This window comes from Pituophis catenifer, unplaced genomic scaffold, assembly GCF_029215685.1.
Source record: "Pituophis catenifer annectens isolate HBS135680 unplaced genomic scaffold, rPitCat1.0.hap2 SCAF_2, whole genome shotgun sequence".
Taxonomy (NCBI): domain Eukaryota; kingdom Metazoa; phylum Chordata; class Lepidosauria; order Squamata; family Colubridae; genus Pituophis; species Pituophis catenifer.
In genome coordinates, this window is record NW_027256882.1 from 232569660 (window position 1) to 232583639 (window position 13980).

General features: G+C 37.9%; 2 protein-coding genes and 1 long non-coding RNA gene across 5 annotated transcripts in view; 1 reads left to right on the forward strand and 2 right to left on the reverse strand.

The window, feature by feature from the left end:
- The window catches only part of GKAP1 (G kinase anchoring protein 1), a 26542-nt gene extending 21179 nt beyond the window's left edge, over positions 1 to 5363 (reverse strand). Inside the window, exons 1-4 of one of the 2 annotated variants that reach the window (XM_070938660.1) lie at positions 5155 to 5363; positions 2405 to 2671; positions 2119 to 2262; positions 917 to 994 (exon numbers count right to left, since the gene is read on the reverse strand). In XM_070938660.1, coding sequence (XP_070794761.1) covers positions 917 to 994; positions 2119 to 2262; positions 2405 to 2623 — 441 coding nt within the window. In that variant the 5' untranslated portion in view covers positions 2624 to 2671; positions 5155 to 5363. The remainder of the gene's footprint in view (positions 1 to 916; positions 995 to 2118; positions 2263 to 2404; positions 2672 to 5154) is intronic. The other variant, XM_070938661.1, reaches the window with a different exon arrangement.
- Positions 5021 to 13980, forward strand: part of LOC139313205 (uncharacterized) — a 27969-nt gene continuing 19009 nt past the window's right edge. The window contains exons 1-2 of the long non-coding RNA XR_011600083.1: positions 5021 to 5185; positions 5630 to 5814. This is a non-coding gene — a long non-coding RNA (uncharacterized lncRNA). The remainder of the gene's footprint in view (positions 5186 to 5629; positions 5815 to 13980) is intronic.
- KIF27 (kinesin family member 27) overlaps positions 11986 to 13980 on the reverse strand; it is a 29139-nt gene continuing 27144 nt past the window's right edge. Inside the window, exons 16-17 of one of the 2 annotated variants that reach the window (XM_070938657.1) lie at positions 13117 to 13272; positions 11986 to 12416 (exon numbers count right to left, since the gene is read on the reverse strand). In XM_070938657.1, the coding sequence (XP_070794758.1) occupies positions 11986 to 12416; positions 13117 to 13272 (587 nt within the window). Of the gene's footprint in view, positions 12417 to 13110; positions 13273 to 13980 lie in introns of both variants that reach the window. The other variant, XM_070938656.1, reaches the window with a different exon arrangement.

Genomic DNA, 13980 nt, shown 5'->3' on the forward strand with positions numbered 1-13980 from the left:
CAGTGTTTTTAATCAACTCATGTTGAATCATATAAAACGTGTACATGTATATACAGGTAGTCTTTAGGACTGGACTTGCTGGCAATTGGGACTGGAAATTCCACTGTTACACGATGTGGTTCTGAACATCACATCACATTGCTTAGTGGTGGCAATCCAGGCAGTGCTGATTGCTGTCGTAACCCCAGGACTGTATGACTTGTTAAACAAGGAACTCACTTGACCATGACATGAGAAGAGATGGGTGTCGGCAAGGAAGCTGGCAGGTGAGAGCTATGGGTGTGTGAGTGCCACAGGCAGCCAGGAGTTGTGGGCAGGCACTATGAAATGTGAGCGGGTAGAACCTACAGAATACAAGTAGGCAGCGAACAAGAGGCAAGAAAGAATGGGAGTGACTTGTGACCCTCCTGCCAGTTTCCCCATTGATTTTGAGGGAAGCCAGCACAGAAGGTCATACATGGCAATGATATGACCACAGAAACCTGAAACTGTTTTTAAATACAAGACAGTTGTCTGTATTGCAGCCACATGACTGCAGGGACCCTGTGAAGGCTGCAACTTCAAGAAAAATTGAAAGTCCACCCATGTTCAACACCCTTATAACTCTAAATGGTCAGTGAATGAGTGGTCGTAACTCAAGGACTACCTATATATAGAAAGAAATTTAAAAATGTTTCCTTTTTAGTGCAAGAAAAACAAAGTCTTTTTTCTTATTTTTTTGTTGTTCAGACAAGATTTGAAAACACATTTTAAATATGATGATACAATGAACTGAGGCTTTCTTTCCTGACAATATTTAAATATTGTTAAGCTTCTCAAGACTTTTCTACATTAAGAAAATAATTGATATTACGGTAGATCCAGGATCTGGAATTGATATTTATTATGCTTTAATCTTAATGAAAGTAAGAAATACCTTTCTGTGTTCTTCATATTCCAGTTTGCTTAAAAGTAAAGCTTTTTCAAGGTCTGCTTCAAACATTTCAGAAGTCAGCTGAAAAAACAAGGCAGGAAAGCAGATGTTGTGACAAAACATTTATTTAAATATACATACCCTTTAATTTAAAACTATTCTTTGATGAAGTGGACTCGGACTATTTTTCACTGTCCTTTACTGTATTCCTTAAGTGAAATTAAGAAGACCAGGATAAAAATAGTAAAATCTTACTCCTGTGAATTAAATGTACGTAGCAGCATGGGTATAAATACCATGTATGCTGGATCTACAAAACATTTTTCTCATCATTGAAGTCTTTAGTAAGATTTTGTACAGAATAGTAAAAGCAACTGTGTTACAGCTACTTATGTTGAACCGTTCCAAATTCAAAAATATAGTAACATAAATTCTGAATTAAGGAAGATTTTGCTGTAACTCAGGGTTCTCTAAAGTAGTCTAGCTAAATGTCAAAAAGAGGTCAATAAATGGGGAACAATAGGAACAGATTGAACTTGGATGAGTGTGGTGATTTATGACTAAAATTCACCAATCTCCAACCAAATATCAGTGTCCATTTTGACGGTCAACAGATGTATCCTTCCCATTAATGATATCAAGTTACAAGTTTAAAAAGATATGTTAAATTCTGTATTTCAAATATTACTTATTTTTAAAAAAGATTATTATTTATTATACTGTAATTGCTATTGTTATTCATAAAGTAATTTTTTCATATAATTTATGTTTGGGGATTGATAAACCACCTTAAAATTAATAAAGAGGTTGATGAGCTGAAAGGTTTGGGGATCCCTACTCTAAATAAATTTGCTCAAGACTGCAGTCAATTGCATACAAATTCTATGCATGCCTACCCAGAATTATATTCATAGGACTTACTTTCAGGTATATGCAAACCTTAGGCTGCAGTTTTATATCTACTTTTTTGCCAGAAAATCCAAGCATAGCACAAGTAAGAGCCAATGTGATATAGTGGTTATGATGCTAGGTTGGCATTAGAGAGCCATGAGTTCAAGTCTATGTTCAGTCACAGAACCACACAAGGTGACTTTGGGACAGTCACTCTCTCTTTTGATGCCAACCTGCTTAAAGTTGTAGCTATGGCAAAATAAGGAAGGAGTGCTAAAATTTTGCAGTAATTGAAAAGTAAAATACTGAAGTACCTGCTCATCTCTTTGCCTCCACTGTTGCCAATCCTCTTCCTGGGAGTCTTTCCTCCCTGTGTGGTTGAAAGCTTGTTCTTGCAAAGAGAAGCCGGCTCCATGGGAGGCTTTGGGAGGAATTTTTTTAAAAGCAAGATTTCTGAGCTAAAAACAAAAGGAGAAGAATGAACTTTTTTCACATATGAAAGAATGACTCATTGAAAGTATTTTCACAGTTTAGTTGTATGGTGATTTATTTCTCTTATTAATAATTTAGGTTTTTTTTCCAATTTGACCCACACTTAACCTCATTTGCTTCACTCTGCTGCTGCTCCTTCTTTTTCCTCCTCTTTTCCTTTTTCTTTTCATTTATAGTTGACTTGTTGCCTGCAGTTTGAGTCTTTCCATCACTTTGATTACTTCTTCCCTTTCCAGATTCTGAATCAGAGCCACTGCCACTATCAACTTGCAAAAGAGCAAATCTAGATGCAGTTGTAGGGACTGAACTAATTACAGCAGAAGCCATTTTAGTGCTGCAAATGTCTGAAAACAGATCTCCAAATCACGATATTTCCTGGAACAAGAAGAATGTAATAGTAAATTATAGACTCCTTATGGTTCAGCATAAATAAAATGACAATCATAGCTATTTTGACCAGGCATAGAAATTTAGCATGATCAAAACCCTAAAAGTACATTTCAAACTTAACTTGTGTAAGGTACAGGAAAACAATTAATAATTTTTCAGTAAATTGTATTACCTAGTACAATTGTATCCTGGAAGGTTCTAAATCAGTGTTTTTCAAACTTGGCAAATGTAAGATATGGAAACTTCAACTCCTAAAATTTTCAGAAAGCTGACTGAGGAATTCTGGGAGTTGAAGTCCACATATTTTACAGTTAAGTTTGAAAAAAACTTCTTTTGCTAAGACAAGTGCAAATATTTTATAATTAATATGACCAGAAGTATTTTTCCCCAAAAACAATTCTAGGAAGCTTGCAAAATGATAGGAATTTTTCACAGAAAAAAATACATAAAATTGAAATAAAAATACTTACAAAGGAAAATGAAACCTCAAAATAATTATTGGTAAATATAAAGCAAAGACTCATGAAGTGATGCTTATTTCCTGACATTTATTTGTTAGATTTTTTTTTACCCTGCCTTGGGAACTCAAGACAGCATATACAACACTCTCTTAAAATACTAAGCCCTAATGCAAACATAGCAACGCTGCTTCTCCAAACCTGCCACTCATTTAGATGATGAACAATTACTGTAGCTGTTGTCACTTTATTCTTAGTGAGAACTATAAGAGTCTTCATGGATTATTTCCAGTGACTTGCATAAAAATATAGAATGATTTTAATTTGAGAGTTATCTGAAATATGTGGATGCTTTAATTATTCAATTAGAAAGATATATAATTATCTTTATATAGCAAACACAGAAATATCTGTAATAAAAATATGCCTTATACTAAATTTTGCAGTATCTGAATCTGAGAGGAGCTCCATATTGTTTTATAAAAATATAAATAAGACATAGATGCTTTCTCTACTTTCTGGTGAAAACAAGTAACAGATTATTTCTGTATCCTTGATCTTCAACTGAGAATAAATGCTATAGCCAGGATGATATTCCCCTATTATTTCAGATACTGTATTTCAGATGCTGCCATTTAATAAGTTTATATTTATGCCTCAAAGCGGGTGTTAATTTTTTGTCTCCACAAAAATTTTACTATTTTTGCTTCCAATTTCTTTTGTAAAAATTATTCGTTTAATACTATTCTTAAAAGAAAAAACTTCATCTATGGTATTTATATTTCTTGTCAAGAAATACTAAGTCAAACAATTTACATAACATAAAATGAACATGAAACATACATATCTGCATATTTTAACACCCTGCATGGACTGAATTGGAAAAATTCTTCCAAAAATTTCGCAAAATGAAGTAATGGGAATTTATTTTATTATTCAAAAAGCTCATGAAAGCTGAAATCCTTTTTAAAAATCTGTTAAAACAGTGTATGTTATTTAATTAGTAGGAAGTATCCAATTAAAATAATCCTTTTGTTACTTCATTTGAAAGAAAACACTGTCTTCACCAAAAGCCTTGGAGGAGATATTTACTGTTTATAGACAGGAGGACATAGACAATCTAGTCCAAAATAACACTTGAAGTTGTGCTGTAGGAGAATAAGTGCCAAGAGCTATCAGCCCATTCTTGGTCAGCAGAAAATTATACCACCATGAAATTGGATGCCCCATTGGTGACGCCTCTCCTCGAGTCTTTCTTCCTTCCAGGCAATAGGTAACAAAAACGAATTTTATAATCCTAGCTACTGTCCTGCAAGTAGACGGTTTCCTAATATGGGTGCTCTAACCACTGATATCATAGCTGATTTAAACCCATTTCACCCCTAGGCTGCGAATGAGATAAATAAAAGCTAAAGGCAACACTTTGATGCAAAGTGGGGACCAGAACATCCTTTTTTCCCTTCCATGAAAAAATTAAGGTGAAGAGCTCCAAACTTGACCGTTAGAGAGAATGTCCTCAGCATTTCACTCCCAAGTAATAGTTTCCGAAAGCTCTGTTTGTTCAAATCAACAAATTAGGCCCTTTTTCTCCTCAGGAAAGATGATGGCCTGGCTATCACCAAGCTTTAACCCCGGGAGTTTTGCTACGAATCAATTGTGGCTCCTTGTATTGCTTGCCTTCCGCGAGAGCTTTCGGCTCAGTTTCAGTCTTGGTCGTGAAAGTAAAAGGCGCCGCTTTTCCTTCTGAAAATAAAAATTAACGGGGTTCTTTTGCTCCAGGACCGGGTCACTTCCAATAAACACGGCCAGGCCGACCTACAGCCATACCAGCGAGCCTCGGGCGTCCTCGCCTCCCCTCTCTTCGCCACCCCTCCCCCCAGCCCAACCTCTTGCGTTCCCCTTTCCCCGAAAGGATGGGGGGGGGGCGGCGCAGGCATTTCTTGCTCTTTCGGCTCTTTCCGAGGGGGACTCCACACAGAAGCGGTAAAGGAGATTAGTAAGAGCCCTCACCCGCCTTTCTGAGCCCAAAAGCCGCTCTCGGGTAAGCAGACGGGGCAACGGTGGCTTCCCTGCAGGCTAAGCGGGCAGTTGCCGGCGTCTAGAAAACGGCTCGGACGTTGTGGGCGCCAGAGAGCTCGCGGAGATGGCGGGCGGCGGCGGCAGGAACGGGCGAAGGGGGCGCGCGGACAAGCGACAGCGCTTTGCCGGCGGGAGCGCGCGGACGTGCCTCGCTCGGGCGCTCGCTCGCAGAGTTTGTTTACGTCTCGAGTCGGGCCGGCTGGTTATACAGTACACCAGAAAGGGGCAGCTGACGCATGCGCAAACCAAGTGCGTTTGTGACGTAGCGAGACCACGAGGAGACCCCCGCGGCTGGGTTTGCGGCGGCTGGCGGGAGCTCGGGGTGAGGCGATGGATGGGTGGCTGGCGGGGCGAGTAAGAAAGAAGGGCGAAGAAAGGCTTGCTTGGTTCCCAAATCCACATCTAGGAGATAACAAACGAAGTTGAGAAAACTAAAGGATCGAAATACTTCCAAGTTCATCGGATGGTCAAGCCTGGCAGCTGAAGTCTTGCGCTGCTCACCTTGCCGGCCGGGTTGCTCGATGTGCCTAATTGTCCTGCGATGCCAGTGGCGCTGTATACTGGTGGGAGGAGATGGCAGCAGCACTGGAGGTAAATGACTTCAAGCTATTGAGAAGTTTGCTGCTGGGAAACGTGTAGCGCCGTTCTAATGTATCGCTTTTTTATTTCGTAGCTTCACATAAAATGCATCGCTGAAAATTATTATTTACTTTATTCATTAAACATGAAACTCGGTCAACTGAACATTCAAAAACGCATCACTAATACCATTGACTTAAAATAATAATAATAATAATAATAATTAATAATAATAATAATAATACCCATTGTCATCTGGGCACTTGGTACCATGTCCAAGAATTTTACAAAACGCATCAAGAAATTGCAGTTTCCTGCAATAACACCAACAGAACTGTAAAAAACTGCTACTCAGAACATCAAACGTTTTAAGAAGATACTTGGTTGATAATTAGGATGCTGGCAGCAACCTGTATCAACTATCAGTGCCAGTCAAGGATATTTGTGATACATTTTTAAATGTTCAGTTGACTGAGTTTCATGTTTAATAAATAAAAGACAACAATAATAATAATACTTTTCCATAGAAACCTCCTGCAAGCTGACTTAATATCCCTCTTGTTTGTAGCATAGCATCAGTTTAGGGAATTTATTGGAGCTGCCCACTCCCATAGACTCTGGGCAGCATACAAAACAATGAAAGCAGTTAAAAACATACCATCTCGCAAGCAACCTAGATTCAAATAAAGCAAACCACAAACACATCAACCCCAGATCTGAAACCAAAACCAGGTCAGAAGTCCAGGAGGGCACCATCCATATCTCTGAGGTAAGCTGTGCCAGAGGGCAGGAGCCGAGACAGAGAAGACAGGCTTTCTCGATCCTGCCAAATAGTAATATTTAGTTGAGAGGGTCTTGTGGACACTCACTGTGCCCTAATGTACAATTTACGGCCAAATTGAGCCCAAAATTTCTGTTCTTGAGACATTTGTTAAGTGATTTTTACCCCGTTTTACAACATTGCCTCACTTGTTAAGTGAATCACTGTAGTTGATAAGTTAGTAACCTGGTTGTTAAGTGATCCTGGGACACAGCAACAGTCATAAATATGAACCAGTTGCCAAGCATCTGAATTTTGATCACATGATGATGGGATGCTGGAAATGTAACTGAAAAATGGTAATAAGTCACTTTTTTCAATGCCGTTGTAACTTTGAGCGGTCACTAAGCAAACTATTGTAAGTCAAGGACTACCTGTATCTGGTGGGCAACAACAGTTGGAGGCAGGTGGTCCGTCAGATAACCAGGATCTATACCGTAAAATTCTTTATAGGTAACGACTAGCACTTTGAATTGCACCTGGAAGCCAATTGCCAACCAATACAGCTCCTGCATTAGTGGTTGCATATGGGTGTGCTATGAGGCACTCAATATACTGTGCATGCAACTGCATTGCAGAATGGGTGGGGGTTGGGGAGTTAAATTATGAATGTTTAAACTATGAACTTTAAATATTGTACACCACCTAGAGTCACTCTGAGAGTTGAGTAGTTATATATATTTGTTTGATAATAAATAAATTTTATACCAGGTGTAATTTTTGCATGGTATTCAAGGGCATTTTAATTTAGAATGCATTACAATAATCAAGTCATAGGTGTTCAGGGCATGAGTATCTGAACAGCCTCCCGGTTAGAGAAAAAACTGCAGAAGATGAACCTGTGGACAGACCCTGCTCACCACAACTGCCACTTGTTTTTTGAGAAGTAACTATGAGTACAGAAGGACCCCCAAGTTGTTCACCAGTCTAGAATAGAGAACTGCTACCCCATCCAAAGCCAACTATAGAAATATAATCAGGTTTGGAGATCAGGCAAACAGCTACATCCATTCAGTCTGGTCAGTACCTGAGCTGAAATCTGTTCTGCCCCATCTGGACCTGAACAACCTCTACACATTAAGTAAGCACATTGATAGCTTCACCTGCACAGTCCAGAATTGAAATATGAATTAGTATCAGTGGCGTACTGATGATATCAGATTCCAAACTGACATATGACCTCTCCTGCCAGCTCAGCGATGGCAGAACATGAAAAGAGATCAGGGCATGAATCTGATATACCTTAAGGCAGGAGTGTCCAACCTTGGCAATTTTAAGATTTGTAGACCTCAGCTCCCAAAATTATGAGAGTTGAAGTCCACAGGTCTTTAACATTGCCAAGAGTGGACACCCCTGTTTTATACACTTTATATATTTTTCATCTTTATCTTTTATTCCTCTTTATTATAGGAATACACTTTATAACTTTTGGTCTATCTTTTAGCAATTTTTGAATTTCCTTTTAAGATATTTTATCATCACAGAGTATCTTGTGGCTTTAATGGCACTACCCTGCATGTATTCAGATGTAGGATCTACCAATTGGATTGGGCACTAGGGAATAGATGGAATTACCACTATGAAATCTGGGTAGCAGTGTCCTTACTCAATCAACTCAATGGCGGTGCTGGTCGTAGTGTTCCTCAAGCTTACGTTTTATGGATTTCTGTTACAACACACAAAAAGCTAGACTGAAGTGATGCTTCGGGGGTCCCCTTGGCAGTGCACTAGTGGGGCTGCCAGTAACAACAATTGATTCAGAACGCAGCACTGTGGGTAGCTATATTTACACAACCAATGCATGTAACACCACTTTTTCATGAGCTGCAGGTCTAATTCAACATGCTGCTGGGCATGGCAGGAGTTGGAAGTCAGGTAAGACACGTGTCTCGCTTCTCGACCGGGTCTTACCTGACTTCCAGCTCCTGCCATGCCCAGCAAGGGGGGTGAGGGGTGGGAAGAGACGGCAAGGGGAGCCCCATCTCACTCCATGCGTCTTGCTTCTCCGCCGCCCCACCCCTCCTCACCGGCCGAGATCGGCAAGCCAGATTCAGGGAGCTGAACGTGCTGCCACTGCTTGGGAAAAGAATGTGAGAAATGGACTCTTTCGCTTCTTCTCTCGAGTGGCAGCGGTGCATCCGGCTCACCGAATCTGGCCTGCTGATCTCGGGCGGCAGTGGCTCTGACCCAATCCTCGCCTGCAATGCTGTGGGCAAGAACCGGCCACGCTGATCCTGCTTCATGGCTGCGCAGACAGCCCGCACTGGCCACTGCTCGTAGCTCCGGTGCCAGTCCTCCCCTAGTCCCAGGTCAACAGGGCTAAGGCTGGCAAGAGTTTTTTTGCAGCCGCCACTAAGAGAAGGGGCGCGTGAGCTAGGGTTTGTGGGAGCAGCCTCCATGAGGCCGTTGCGCATGGATGGCAGGTGCATGTGGGGTTCCCCCCTTCGCCCCTCCGCCTCACCTCATGCTATTTGCACAGGAAGCAATGAAAAAGCTGCCACGATTGCTGTAGGCAGTGGCCTGAGCGGCACCGGCAAAACAGCTGGTTGGTGCTCCGGCACCAGTCCCCCTGCCATGGGCCAAGGTTTAGGGGCCTCCTAAACATGCACCTCAAAAATAATAAGACCCCCGATAATAAAGCCAAGGCCATATTTTGGGGGTCAAAAGAAAACAAGACCCTGCCTTATTTTCGGGGAAACACGGTAGTTACAGTATTTATTTATTTATTGTTTTATTGGTTCGATTTATATGCCGCCCTTTTCCGGAGACTCAGGGCTTACAATGCGTTAAGCAATAGCCTTCATACTTTTGTATATTTATACAAAGTCAGCTTATTGCCCCCACAAACTGGGTCCTCATTTAACCTACCTTAGAAAGGATGGAAGGCTGAGTCAACCTTGAGCCTGGTGAGATTCGAACTTACAGTAATTACAGACAGCTGGTGTTAATCACAATGCTTTTAGTCTGCTGAGCTACCAGGCCCCTTATTTGGCCTTGTTTTATATTAGTGTTTTAATCTCACGTTAACTGTCCAGAGTTGCAATTATGAGTTGGGCAGCCATGTAAGTTGAATGAATGAATGGGGAAAAAAAAAAGAACGGTATTGTATATGTGAATTACTTTTTTATATGAGTGTTCTCATGTTTATATTTTTACACAGCAGACACTATGACAATATGATAAAAATTCCAATCATTATCAAATGAATCTAATGAAAAGTGAGTTTATCTGTCCACAAAATAATTCCTATTGCTAAGGTAAACCTATTTTTTTTCACTTTTTAATAAAAAAAAAATTAAATTTGAAATCATGTTTATTTTTACTTGGGAATCACCATTGAGTTCAGTGAGCTTGTCCGATAAACATGGATGAGATCCATTGGCAGACAGATCACTAAAACAATACTGCTGCCAGTTTCTAAGTCCCAATGTACATACTACTTTTAGTAAACAAAACAGATGCCTGGAAATTATTACCTTTATATTACTTAAAACCCTCAACAATTATATTGATCCAGGCCAAGATTTATTGGCTAGTTTCCCATTGGTAATGACCAAAGCATGGTGTGTGTTTGTGTATATCAAGAAAAACAATGAAAATAGTGGCTAGACATAGCCTTTCTCATAAAATTCTGAACACAAGGTATTTCTCATTTCAGTCATTACTTATTCCAGTGTTGTTGAAGAAAGGAAACATTATAACCTCACATTTAGTGAAGTATTCTGGTTTACAAGTTTCTAAATATAAAATGTATCACTAACTTTGAAAGATTTTGATTTCAGATCATAGTCAAAAACAATCAACAAAAATAAATAGGAAAAACACAACTAAAAATATCACCACTATTTAGTTATTTCAAGGCTCAGTCAGTTCTAATAAATACAGTGATCTTGTTTGAGGAAATTTGCTGATCAATTGTACTCTTAACATTTTTACTTTGTTTCTTCTTTCATGGAAATAGCTAAAACACAGAACTGCTATCCATCATTTCTTAACTTTTTGTCCAAAGAAATATCTTAGGGTGTTCCTCTCTTAATAAGTCTGGCTTACAATTCTGGCTTCTGAAGGCTATCAGTTTGGATAAAATAATAGCCTAGATAAAAATTCCCAAACTTAAGCACTATTGCTGATAGGAGAAGCCAAATAGGGATAGGCAGTCTCCAAGCATTACCAAAACTTCGTTCTCACATGCTCTGAATTGAACCAGTATGTCAAGCAACTACATTTTTCAGATGATTTTAGCTTTAAAATAATATTTAATGCTTCTAAAATTGCATTTCAGAGATAATCCATATTTCTGGTTGTGAAACTACTTACAAATGTACCATACACAAACAAATATGTTTCTTGGTAGAAAGATTTCTGAAAATTTGGTACTCTCTCCAGAAGTAAAAGGAAATCAACATTTATCTCTGCCCCTTTCACCAGCAGAGTAGGGTAACTATTGGCTAGGAGTAACTTCTGTTCCTAAAACAGTGTCTCAGGATTCAAATATTTTAAAAGAATTCGAAAGAGTCTCTGGCTTTATTTTAATTAGTAGATTTAACTTCATCTTGGGTTAAACACTGGGATGTACAGATATTCTCTGGCATAGCAAAATACTTTTTACACACTTCAATTGAATGAGTTCATCCCCATCTGTATAAACAATCACTGAAATAGATTTAATGTTGATTATAGAAATAAAAATTTTAAAAAAATACTTACTTTAAAATTTGTCAAAATTATACTAATAACAGTTCCAGGCCTAGTTCAAATATGATTTTTATAGCCAAGTAAGTTAGGGATAAGGTTTGTATTTGAGATGTAAATGTGTGTTTATCTTAAATGAGGGATTTTCAATTTTTTTCTTTTGTTAAGTATCTTAGAAAAATAGTTTTTGAAGGACATTTCTACTTCATTGTATGCTGTCCATATCTATATGGCTGTCAGGGAAATTGATTTATCTAAAAATTATCAATTACAAATAAAATGATAGCACTTTCTTCACTATGGTGTTTTTTCACAAACATGAAAGGTATTGAGTACTTCATTATTTACATTTCTTTGTTCTCACCAGTATGCTACCAGGATTATGTGCACTAGTTTTCTATATTATGCTGCATAGTATAATGCTGCACAGCACCGAAAGAATAAAAACCCATATTAATAAAAATGTAAGTAAAAAATTCTTTAAAGACAAAATTGTTCCCCTTTGTATACTACCATGACAGTGCCAAAAAGGAATTAGATTTCTTAAAAGCAAAATGAAAGACCAAGGTGAAGAATAACTGCTAACGATAATTTATACAAATATTGTAACTTCCTGAAATATTGTGGAAAAGTAAGAAACTGCAAAATTACTTTCTGAATTTTCATCTGAATTACATAGTATGGTCATGAGATTTTCTAGGCATTTCAATGGAATCTGCAGCAATAGAATTTATAATAGCTCGTCTTGATAAAAGCTCAGAAACTGGGATATGGCGTAATTCTTTACGGGAAAATTTTACTGGAGTTATTCCTTGAAATTGGGTCACTGGGTTGCCTGTCTGTGAATGAGTAAATGCTTGTGAATGAGATTTCGTGAAATGTTGTACTTTCCCTGTTGGCTCCTCACGATTATTAGAGGTAGAGAGTACTGCTTCTGCAACTTCCTCTTCAAGTGTTTCTGGTGAAGTCTGCTGTGTTCCTATATCGCCTACAGTGCAGTTTATTTCTTTCAATTTCCCTACAGTTTGGGGTCTCTGTCCGTGTTCTTCTAAAGAAATACTTGTTTCTTCTTGATTTAGCATCCCATCATTAGAAGCATAACCTAAAATGGAATATTCAAAGCAACAATTAACTTAAATGCTTAAAGGTAAATATTACAGTTTTTACTGTTACAGATTTTAGTTGATTCAACACTGTTATTGTAAAATGACCTGATTGTGCAATTAAAAGTTAATAAAGAAGAACATTGGCATTTGGATCTTACATTACCCTTTCATTTATGGAAATGACTCTAAACCTGAAGCTTTCATTAGTGGAAATGTGTTCATTTGTATGTGTGGGTCAGAAGGAGTCAGATGACATTCAATTTTCAGATATTGTCCTTGTTATGCTGCCAATACCTCAATATCTTTCCAAAGGACATTTATTAGTGGGAATTTAAAATCAAAACCAGAGACTGCATTTGCTAAAATTAAAAATCTCTTATCTGAAATCTTGGTTTGTTATCTGAAAATTAAAATTTAACTTTTGCCTTGAAAGGAAATATAAAGTATATTTAAAAACTATTATAAATAAAAGAAATGTTAAAAAATCCATACTGTCTGTAATCTACAAATATAACATTGCAGTCCAATCCCACTCAGAATGAGATAGGTGGTACTTAAATTTAATAGATAGATGGATCAGTAGATAGCAGGTAGATAATAGAGGGATAGAGAGATCTTTATGGGAACTTTTCTCTTAATGTGGGTTACTAAGTTTTAGCTATATTAGGATTTTAGCTCTAATATTCGTACTTTTACTTTGTTTAGACTGATATGTTGCTTCTCCAACAATATCCTTTAATTTCTTCTTTAACTCTCGGCTGGTTTTCTTATAAAAAAACAAATCTCGTTCCAACTGCTGAACTTTAGCTTCATAGACTTTAATAGTTTCTGCAATATTTTCACCTTCTTGGTCTAAAAAAAGACAGAAATTTGTTTTACTATGTTCCATTACATATATTACAACTTGATGAACAAAGCTACGTTTATTTTGCATCTTGCTAGCATTTGTCTCCAACTTTGTGAAAAATAATACATTTAAATATTTAAAAGAACTCCTATGATTTTAAAGTTATAGAAAAATGAATAACCATGGATAAAAAAACAAAATTAAAGCACCTAACAAAAAGTAGTTAATTGAATTTGTGAGATTAGAAAAACATGGGGTCATTAATGTTTTAAAAAAGCAGATTTTTTTTTTTAAATTTGATTTATATGCCGCCCTTTTCCGGAGACTCAGGGCGGCATACAATGCGTTAAGCAATAGCCTTCATACTTTTGTATATTTATACAAAGTCAGCTTATTGCCCCCACAAACTGGGTCCTCAATTTACCTACCTTAGAAAGGATGGAAGGCTGAGTCAACCTTGAGCCTGGTGAGATTTGAATTTACAGTAATTGCAGACAGCTGGTATTAATCACAGTGCTATCAGTCTGCTGAGCCACCAGGCCCTATTTATGATTGCACCTATCATAAAGTAATAATTTACTGACAGAAAGACAGCCATTAATAAGTTTGAAAATTACTTCTTTAAGCAATAATGAGATTAACTTGGAAGAGGCACATCTTGATGAACCTGAGGATATTGTACCCAGGTACAGATAGTTGAATGATGGTTCAAA